Source organism: Heterodontus francisci, chromosome 9 (genome assembly GCF_036365525.1).
Source record: "Heterodontus francisci isolate sHetFra1 chromosome 9, sHetFra1.hap1, whole genome shotgun sequence".
Taxonomy (NCBI): domain Eukaryota; kingdom Metazoa; phylum Chordata; class Chondrichthyes; order Heterodontiformes; family Heterodontidae; genus Heterodontus; species Heterodontus francisci.
Genome location: NC_090379.1, coordinates 109,527,135 through 109,537,344, shown reverse-complemented (window position 1 = coordinate 109,537,344; position 10,210 = coordinate 109,527,135). Strand labels below are relative to the sequence as shown.

Here is a 10,210-nt window from a genome sequence, read left to right as displayed (position 1 = left end):
GTGCCGGCAGAATTCCAACCCTGGATATAAAATTGTACAGCAGCAAAACGTAACTGTGGATAGTGAGTGCTTTAATGATGTAACAGAGACTAGACCGGCTTCAATTAAAGCAATGTGAAACCTTCGGAAATATTCATATATTCTGCTGGCTCCAGCAGGTGGTGATTCAGAATCAACAAGTTGAGTTTTGCTTGGAGGTCGTTGCTGCCAGTGGCAGCACTGGAATCGGGAGCCAATTCCACACGAGTGTCATGCGGCTGGCTAAACACGAGCACGTGGCGGCTGGCCAATTGCGTAGGAGAGCCGCAGGTCCTTTCCAAATAATGAGTGGAGGTGGATATCGCGGTGCCAATGGTAGTTTATTTTATTTAGAGATACAGCACTGAAACAGGCCCTTCAGCCCGCCGAGTCTGTGCTGACCATCAACCACCCATTTATACTAATCCTACATTCAACCACATCCCCCACTTCCCGACATTCCCCTATCTGTACTAGGGGCAATTTATAATGGCCAATTTACCTATCAGCCTGCAAGTCTTTGGCTGTGGGAAGAAACCGGAGCACCCAGCGAAAACCCACACGATCACAGGGAGAACTTGTAAACTCCGCACAGGCAGTACCCAGAATTGAACCCAGGCCGCTGGAGTTGTGAGGCTGCTATGCTAACCACTGTGCCGCTGATTAAAAGGCAGGTGATAGTGCCATATTTAAAGTGCTGCCAGTCTGCATGCATTGCTGCCTTTTTTGAAATGCTTTCCTCACAATCATTGCAGAAGACCTCCATTCGCTGACCAATAGTGCAGAAGACCCCCCACAGCCAGCAGTGCAGAAGATGCCTCCCCTGACCAATAGTACAAAAGACCCGTCCCCTGAGCAGTAATGCAGAAGACCCCTTCCCCCGACCATCAGTGCAGAAGATGCCTCTCCCTGACCATCAGTGCAGAAGACCCCACCCCTGACCATCAATGCAGAAGACACCGAAGGAGCTGATCGGGAGCCTACTGCAAAAAGGCAGTAGGAAGACCCCAGGTGAACCCCACAGTTTAGTGATACTTCCCTGCAGGTTTTACTCCAAGCTACAAAGGCAAGGCAGGGGGTCCACTTCCATATGGATGGGAAGGGAGGACCAAACCACCTGACCAAGAAGCCTGGATGGAGATTGCAAAGGAGGTCAGCAGCCATGGAACACATGGAATAAAAGGGACGATAGCAATATGGATACGTAATTGGCTGAGTGACAGCAAACAAAGAGTACTGGTTCATGGATTTTTTTGGGGGTGCTGGAGGAAGGATTGTAGTAGATTTCCCCAGGGATCAGTGTTGGAACCATAGCATTTCCTGATATATATATAAATGACATAGACCTTGGTGTACTGAGAACTATTTCAAAGTTTGCTGATGATCTGAAACTTGGAAGCATTGTGAACTGTGAGGAGGATAGTGTAGAACAATAAAAGGACGTAAACAAGTTGGTGGAATGGGCAGACAGGTGGCAGATGCAGTTCAATGCAGAGAAATGTGAATTGATTCATTTTGGTAGGAAGAATATGGTGAGATAATATAGAATAAAGGGTACAATTGTAAAGGGGATGCAGGAGCAAAGAGACGTGTGTGTATATATTTATATTTTCATATTTAGAGATACAGCACTGAAACAGGCCCTTCGGCCCACCAATTCTTATATGTGCATAAGTCATTGAAGGTGGAAGGACAGGTTGAGACAGCGGTTAATAAAGCATACAGTATCCTGGGCTTTGTTAACAGAGGCATAGAGTACAGGAGCAAGGAAGTTATGTTGAAATTGTATAAGACACTAGCTCAGCCTTAGCTGGAGTATTGCATCCAGTTCTTGTGCTGCATTTTAGGAAAGACATAAGGGCGTTGGAAAGAGTACAGAAAAGATTCACAAGAATGGTTCCAGGGATGAGGAACTTCACTTGTGAAGTTAGCTTGGAAAAGTTGGGACTGTTTTCCTTAGAGAAGAGAGGGCTGAGAAGTGATTTGATAGAGATATTGAAAATCATGAGGGGACAGCACAGAGGAGATACAGAGAAATTGTTCCCACTCATGAAAGGATGAAATGCGAGGGCACAGATTTAAAGTATTTGCTAAGAGAAGCAAAATTGACATGAGGAAAAACGTTTTCACGCAGTTAATTTCTAGAATGCACTGCCAGAGGTTGTGGTAGAGGGAAGTTGAAGTGAAGCGCTCAAAAGGGAATTAGACTGTGATATGAGAAGGAAGAATGTTCAGGGTTACAGGGAGAACACAGGGGAATGGAACTGAGTGAAGTGCTCTTCTGGAGAGCTGGTGCAGTCACAATGGACCGAATAACCTCCTTCTGCACTGTAACGATTCCGTGATTCTGAGATCACTCTTTCCTTTGCTCAGAACCATCTTCTTTCTGTCTCTGTGAGACACCATGGGACATTGTTTTATGTTATAGGTGATGTAGAAATGCAAGTTATTGTTCCAACACACAGGTGTCCACAGGTATCACCATCTACAATGTATAAAAACATTATGATTACTTATTGTGATAGATAATATGGTTTGCAAGAAATGTCTTTCTTTTAAAAGTTAAGTTCCTTGATTTGCAAAGCACAGTAAATAAGACTTTTTTTACAACTTCCATGTCAGAGACAAGGCAAATACACCACAAATCGTCTAAAAATTGCAGACATTTAATATTGAATTGAAAGGACATGATCCATAGAAATTTTCAATATCGTAGATTCAATAATACTCCTCTAACAGGCTCACATTCAATTATATTTTCTATGAAATATTTTGCATTAAGACAGTTTAGCAGTATTATTTTATTTCATGATGACCATGATTGTCTCCACTTGTTTGTTCAATGAACTGTAATTAATATTCATAATGATGTAACTCACATCTCACTGGAGATTGCCCTCCTGTATAAATACAAGGTTTCTTTGGATGCTTCATGCAACTAGACAAGTTCTCAGGCATCAGCAGAAATCATCACGTCTCTCACAACATGCGTGAACCAACAATATTGCATCAGATAGAAGACATTTATTATCCTGTTCTTGCAGTTGTTGGAGTTCCTGGTAAGCCATGTAACTATTGGATGGTAATAAATTTTGAGATGTAAATTTATCCATGTTATTTTGAAATATATATTTTTTGATTTTTGAAATTCTGTTTAAAAATTAATTTTGGTGATTAAAGATCTCATGTTATCAAGATAAACACCAGACTTTCTTTACAATAAGCATTTTGAGTGATTTGATTTTTTTCATCAATAAACCATAATGGTTAAATGTTCACATAGGGATTTGTCATTACAAAAATTTCCATGGAAAGTTTCAGAACTAAATTATGGTGTGAAAGAGTGACCAGAAAAGGTGATGGGAGGAAAACGAGCTTGTGTGAAGCAAGTGGTGCCTTACCCGTGACTTTAAACTGGGTATATTCCTCTCGACCCTTACTGGGGACATACTTCGTGCAGGTAGACTGGCTTTATGCTATAAATAACTGTATCATCAGGGCTGCATCTCTTCAGTTGTAAGGAGCTGTCCAATTTTAAAACCAGAGTTCATCAACCATCAGCCCTTCTTCCATTGTCTCGTCTTCCTGCTCCCCTCACACCATGCCAGTATATTTCCCCATTCCCATGTGGTCTAATTTTGCCGACTAACCTCCTGCATGGGGCCTTACCAAAAGCCTTCAGAAAATCTAAATACACCACATCTAACCATCTCCATTTGACATTCAACAGCATTATAATTGCAGAATCCCCCACCATCAGCATCCTGGGGGTTGCCATTGACCAGAAACTGAACCGGACCAGCCACAAAAAATGCTGTGATTACAAAAGTAGGTCAGAGCTTGCAGATTCTGTGGTGAGTAACTCACCTCCTGATTACTCAAAGCCTTCCACCATCTACAAACCCTAAGTCAGGAGTGTGATTGAATACTCTCCACTTGCTTGAATGGGGCAGCTCCAACAACACTCAAGAGGCTCGACACCATCCAGGATAAAACAACCTGCTTGATTGGCACCCAATTCACCACGTTCAACATTTACTCCCTTCACCACCAACGCACAGTGGCAGCTGTGTGTACCATATACAAGATGCACTGCAGTAACTCACCAAGGTTCCTTCGACAGCACCTTCCAAACCTGTGGCCAGTACCACCAAGACGGACAGGAGCAGCAAATGCTTGGGAACACCGCCACCTGCAAGTTACCCTCCAAATCACATACCATCCTGACTTGGGACGATATCGCCGTTCCTTCACTGTAACTGGATCAATATCCTCAAACTCCCTTCCTATCAGCACTGTGGGTGTACCTAGACCAGATGGACTGCAGCAGTTCAAGAAGGCAATTCACCACCTCCTCAAGAGCGATTCAGAATGGGCGGCAAATTCTGGCCTAGCCAACGATGCCCACATTCCCTGAAAGAATAATTTAAAAAAAGATAAAAGGTAAACGCTCAAGATGTGGTGGGTGTTTGTGGTTTACAGTAAACCTGCTGAATCTTCTAAGTAGGACAGTCTCTTTTAAAGATGCAGTTCTGGCTGTTTGTAGTCTTAAACTTAATGAGCTACTGTAGATTTCTGGTGGTTAAAATTTCAGACTGGAGGTGTTGGTCACTTTCAGTTCTCTGCTGCATCAAGTTGAAATATAGAATTAGCAGCAGGGCTTCTTATTGTTTAGGCTAGATCTTCCCAAAGCACCTGGCTCAACTGTCTTCTGTGACGTGTCTGTCTGCTCCCTCTCCTCGTATCTTTCTCTCTCCAGAGGGTCACTTTTTATGGTCAAAATTCATCAAATTGGAGTCTCTGGTACCTGACACATGGCCTTCGAGCCTAGTGTGGCCACACAATAGACCAGAATGTGGAATCCATGGCCATCCAGTCACATCTGGATGTTTATCATTCTGCTGGAAATTGTATACTTCACAGCTTCTTTGTCTCAGCAGAAATCCATTCAATTCGGGATTGTCTCTTGATGGTTTCAGTATAACTGCCGTCGACTACTTTTGGTCTGGAATGTATCCTTTGGTCCTTTCGCGACAGTTTAGACAGCTTAAATACCAGGTCATCTGATCTTCGGAAGCCATTTTGCAGCCCGTTGTCCAATTTTTATAGGAAAAGTCAATTTCAATTATTCCACATTGAAAAAAGTTTTTATCTTAAAAGTAGGACTGTGATATGTCTTTACTGGGCATGACACATGTCTAGCCTAGTTGCCTCTTTGAGGAGGTAAATAATGGGTACATAAGGGAGTCTCAATTTTTCACTGCCATGATTAATAACTTAGATGACGGATAGAGAGCAACATATCAAAGTTTTTTGACGACACTAAGTTAGATGGCAGGAGAAAATTGCCAAAGTCCATTAATTAATAAATCGAGAAACCAAAACTGTGGCAGATGGAGTTTAAATTGGAAAAGTATGAGGTCATCCAATTTAAAACTAAGAACTATATATCCAAGTATTTCTAAATAGGACAAGCTAGGAACTATGGAGAGGAAGAGAGTTTGGGGTCCAAATATAGAAATAACTTTAAGCTTGGGTACACATCCAAAAACTGTCGAATGGAATGCCATCTTTTATATCAACGTTGAGTCGAATACAAAGGAGTGGAAGTTACTTTACAGCTGTGCAGAGCTCTGGTTAGACCCTATTTGGAGTAACTGCATTCACTTCTGGGGTCCTCACCTCAGGAAGGATATATTGGCCTTGGAGCTGATTCAGCGCAGAATCACAAGACTAATACCGAAGCTGAAAGGGTTAAGTTATGAGCACAGGTTGCACAGACCTGGCTTCTATTCCCTTGTATATAGAAGATTAAGGGGTCAATAAATTGAAATGTTTCAGATGATTAAAAGATTTGATAGGGTAGATAGAGGGAAACTAATTTCTCTGGCGGGGGCTTTCAGAACAAGGCGAAACATCCTAAACATTAGAGCGAGGCTGCCCAGGAGTGATGTCATGAAGTATAACGAAGATCAGGAACTCTCTCCCCTAAAAAGCTGTTAAGGTTAGGTGCATTCAAAATTTGGAAGATGAAACTGATAGACTGTTGCTAGGTAAGTGTATTGAAGGTTACGGAACCAAGACAGGTCAATGTAGTTAAGATGCAGATCATGATCTAATTGACTTTTTAAAAATTAGATCTTGGGATGTGTGCATCGCTGACAAAGCCAGCATTTATTGCCCATCCCTATTTGCCCTTCAGCAGGTGGGGGTGAGCCACCTACAACTGCGTGACTTGCTCAGCCATTTCAGAGGGCAATAAACAGTCAACCACATTGTTGTTGGTCTGGATTCACACGTCGGCCAGACCGAGTAACGACAGCAGAGTTCCTCCCATGAATGATATTAGGAACATAGGAAATAGGAACAGGATTTGGCCATTCAGCCCTTGGAGCCTGTCCGCCATTCAACTAGATTACAGCTAATCTTCCACCAAAACGCCATTTTCCCTCACTATCCCAAAATCCCTTGATGTCTTTAATATCTCGAAATCAATCAATCTTTGGCTTGAATATACTCACCCCTCTGGGGTGGAGAATTCCAAACATTCACCACCCTTTGAGAGAAGAAATTCCTCCTCATCTCAGTCCTAAATGGCCTATCTCTTATTCTGAGCCTGTGTCCCATAATTCTAGATCCCCTCCACAGCCAGGGGAAACATCTTTCCTGCATCTACCATGTCGTGCCCTGCAAGCATTTTGCATGCCTCAATCAGATCACCTCTCATTCTTCTAAACTCTAGAGAATATAGGCCCAGTCTCCTCCATTTCTCCTCATAGGACAATCCGGCCATCCTAGGGATCAGTCTGGTGAACCTTCATTGCACTCTGTCTCTGGCAAGTATATCCTTCATTAGGTAAGGAACCAAAACTGTGACAATTCTCCAGGTACTGTCTCAACAAGGTTCCGTATAATTGCAACAAGACTTCTTTACTCTTGTACTCAAATCCTTTTGCAATAAGGATTCCATTTACCTTCCTAATTGCTTGATGCACCTGCATGTTAATTTTCAGTGACTTATAGACACCCAGTTCCCTTTGGGCATCAACACTTCCCAATCTCTCACCATGGAAGAAATACTCTGCATTTCTGTGTTTCCTACTAAAGTGGGTAACTTCATATTTTTACACATTGTATTCTATCTGCCATGTTCTTGCCCACTCCTTTAGTCTGTCTAAATACCCTTGAAGCCTCTTTGCATCCTCCTCACAACACATAATTCCACCTAGTTCTCTGCCATCAGAAAACATGGAAATATTACATTTGCTCCCCACATCAAATCATTGATGTAGATTGTGAGTAGCTGGGAGCCAAGCACTGATCTTTGCGGTGCACCACTAGTCACAGCCTGCCAACCTGAGAATGTCCCGTTTATTCCTACTCTCTGTTTTCTGTCCATTAACTAAATCACAATCCATACCAGTATATTTGCCCCACTCCCATGCCCTCTAATTGTGTTTACTAACCTCCTGTGCGACAACTTATTGAAAGCATTCTGTAAATCCAAATAAACTGCATCCACTAGTTCCCCCTTATCTATTCTGCTAGGTACATCCTCAAAAAAACTCCAACTGGTTTGTCAGAAATGATTTCTCTTTCATTAATATATGTTGACTCTGCTCAAACCTACCATCATTTTCTAAATGTCAAGATATCACATCCTTTAGAACAGATTCCTGCATTTTCCCTACTACTCATGTCAGGCTAACGGGTCTGTAGCTCCTCGATTTTTTTTCTCTCTCCTTCCTTAAATAGTGGGGTTACCTTGCAATCTTCAGGAACCGTTTGAGAATCTGTAGAATTTTGTAAGGTAACCAAGAACACACGCACTATTCTACAGCGACCTCTTTCAACACTCTGAGATGTCGAACATCAGATGCAGGGGATTTATCAACTTTCAGTCCCATTAATTTCTCCAGTACTACTTTTATACTAAGAATAATTTCTTTCTGTTCCTCTATCTCGCTAGTCTCTTGGTTCTTTAGTATTCCTGTACTTTTTTTGTATCTTCCTCCGTGAACTCAGACAGAAAGTATTTGTTTATTTTCTCTGACATTTCCTTACTACCCAATGATAAATTCTCCTGTCTCTGCCTGTAGTGGGTCCACATTAGTCTTTGCTAATCTTTTCCTTTTTACATACATATGGAAGCTTTTACAGTCCATTTTTAAAATTCTCACTAGTTTACTTTCATATTCTATTTTCTCTTTCTTTATCAGTATTTGGTCCTTCTTTGCTGAATACTAAAATGAATCCAATTCTCAGGCTTACTACATTTTTGCCAACTTTACAAGCCTCTTCCTTTGATCTAATTTATGCTTTAATTTCTTGTGTTAGCCACGATTGGATCATGTTTCCTGTTGGGATTTTGTATCTCAAAGGAATGTAAATTTGTTGCACATGAGTTTTCACAACAATCCAATAATTTCATGAACATTATTAATCAGCTAAACATTTTATTCCAGATTTGTTAAATAATTGATATAAATTCGACCAGCTGCCATGGTGATATGGTGAACTCTTGTCTCCAACGCATTCATCCAGGCCTCTTGATTACTGGTCCAGTAGAATTACAGCTATGTTACCGTCCCTAAGTCAGAACAAGATCGATGGAATGAATGGCCAACTCACCTTCTAAAGTCCCTGTGTTCCTATGGAATTTCCCACATTCCCTGAAATGTCAAATGATAATCCCCTTGTTTTCTCTGTTTATTCCAGTTAACTCAGTGGCCATTGTGATCCTGTCACGGGGAAAGTGTGGACTCTCCAAATGTATCACCCACTACCTGGTGGCCATGGCAGTGGCAGATCTACTGGTCGTTTTCACTGATGTGATACTGCTTACAGTTATTCATTTTCATTTCCCAGGTACTTACCTGGACACCACTCCTGCACTTTCTCTCTTACATGTCCTGCTTTCTGCAGCCACAGACATTTCTGTCTGGTTCACTGTCGCTTTCACTTTTGATCGATTAATTGCAATTTGTTGCCCAAAGCTGAAAACAAAATATTGCACAGAGAAAACTGTGAATGTGGTTATAACAACAGTGAGTGTGCTGTTCTGCCTCAAAAATATTCCTTGGTATTTTGTATTTGAACCTGAATATATAATTGACAATGTACCCTGGGGCTTCACTATATCACTGAGCTATTACACTGAAGCTGCCTGGGTAGCATTTGACAGCCTCAGTATTATTTTAACCCCTTTGCTTCCATTCATTCTGATTTTACTGCTCAATGCTCTGACTGTCAGACACATTTTAGTGGCCACCAGAGTCCGCAGGAAACTACTGGATCACAGCAAGAGTGAGAATCACACTGACCCAGAGATGGAGAACCGAAGGAAATCCATCATTTTACTCTTCACTATATCTGGCAGTTTTATACTGTTATGGATGACAAATGTTACATTTTTTTTATATATGCGATTTACAAACATAAAAAATTTCAGACATCCCCATGATCCTGCATATATCACTGAACAATCTGGCTACATGCTGCAGCTTTTGAGCACCTGCACCAACACCTGTATTTATGCAGTGACTCAGACTAAATTCAGAGAGCAGCTGAAGAATGCAGTCAAATATCCATTCACTGCAATTGTTAAATTATTTAAATAATTAAAGCAGATCACCTTAAAGCAGAGCTACCTTTCTATCACTGACTCTGGTGACAGTGCTTCTTCACATGTTCGCTCTCCACAACATTCTGCAACAGATCACTGCATCTACTTTGTTTCCCAGACCATCACTGACCTCAATTCCTCTGGAGATCTTCCTCCTATGACCTCCAGGCTGTTGGCCCCCAACCCTGTATATCCTGCTTTCCTTCCCAAGGTCCAGAATCAGGGCAGCCCTTCCAGGCAAAACGGTTGAGCCGTTTCTTGTCACATGGAATTTGTATCTTCCTATTTCAAAGCTATTTTATCTCTCCCTATCCAGCCTCCTCCCATGTACTTAGTGACTCATCTGAACGGCTCTAACAATTTAACAGCTTTTCTTCAAAATCCAATCCTTCCCATCACTTCAACAAGGTTCATTACCAGCTCTTCCCTTCCCTTTCTCAACTTCTGTATCTTCATTTCTGCGGATAGGCTGTCAATCGATATCTACTTTGAACCCACAGACTCCCAAAGCTACCTTGTTACCACGCTCCCATCCTGCTTCCTGTACTTTCTTTTATTTTTTTATTA

General features: G+C 41.7%; 1 protein-coding gene across 1 annotated transcript; it reads left to right on the top strand.

The window, feature by feature from the left end:
- The first annotated feature begins 251 nt into the window (after window positions 1-251).
- LOC137373371 (uncharacterized) lies at window positions 252-9,638 on the top strand. Its single transcript, XM_068038191.1, has 7 exons — window positions 252-354; window positions 1,064-1,222; window positions 2,961-3,100; window positions 3,302-3,478; window positions 5,488-5,789; window positions 7,567-7,592; window positions 8,737-9,638. Exons 1-7 carry the CDS (start codon window positions 252-254, stop codon window positions 9,636-9,638), a joined length of 1,809 nt encoding a protein of 602 aa, XP_067894292.1.
- Window positions 9,639-10,210: the final 572 nt, after the last annotated feature.

Excerpts from the sequence above, each read along its gene's own strand:
- LOC137373371 (XM_068038191.1), top strand. The coding sequence starts at position 252 with ATGCGGCTGGCTAAACACGAGCACGTGGCGGCTGGCCAATTGCGTAGG. Across the intron at positions 1,223-2,960 it reads GACGATAGCAATATGGATAC|ACAAGTTCTCAGGCATCAGC; the intron begins GTAATTGGCTGA and ends TCATGCAACTAG. Across the intron at positions 3,101-3,301 it reads AGCCATGTAACTATTGGATG|GGATTTGTCATTACAAAAAT; the intron begins GTAATAAATTTT and ends ATGTTCACATAG.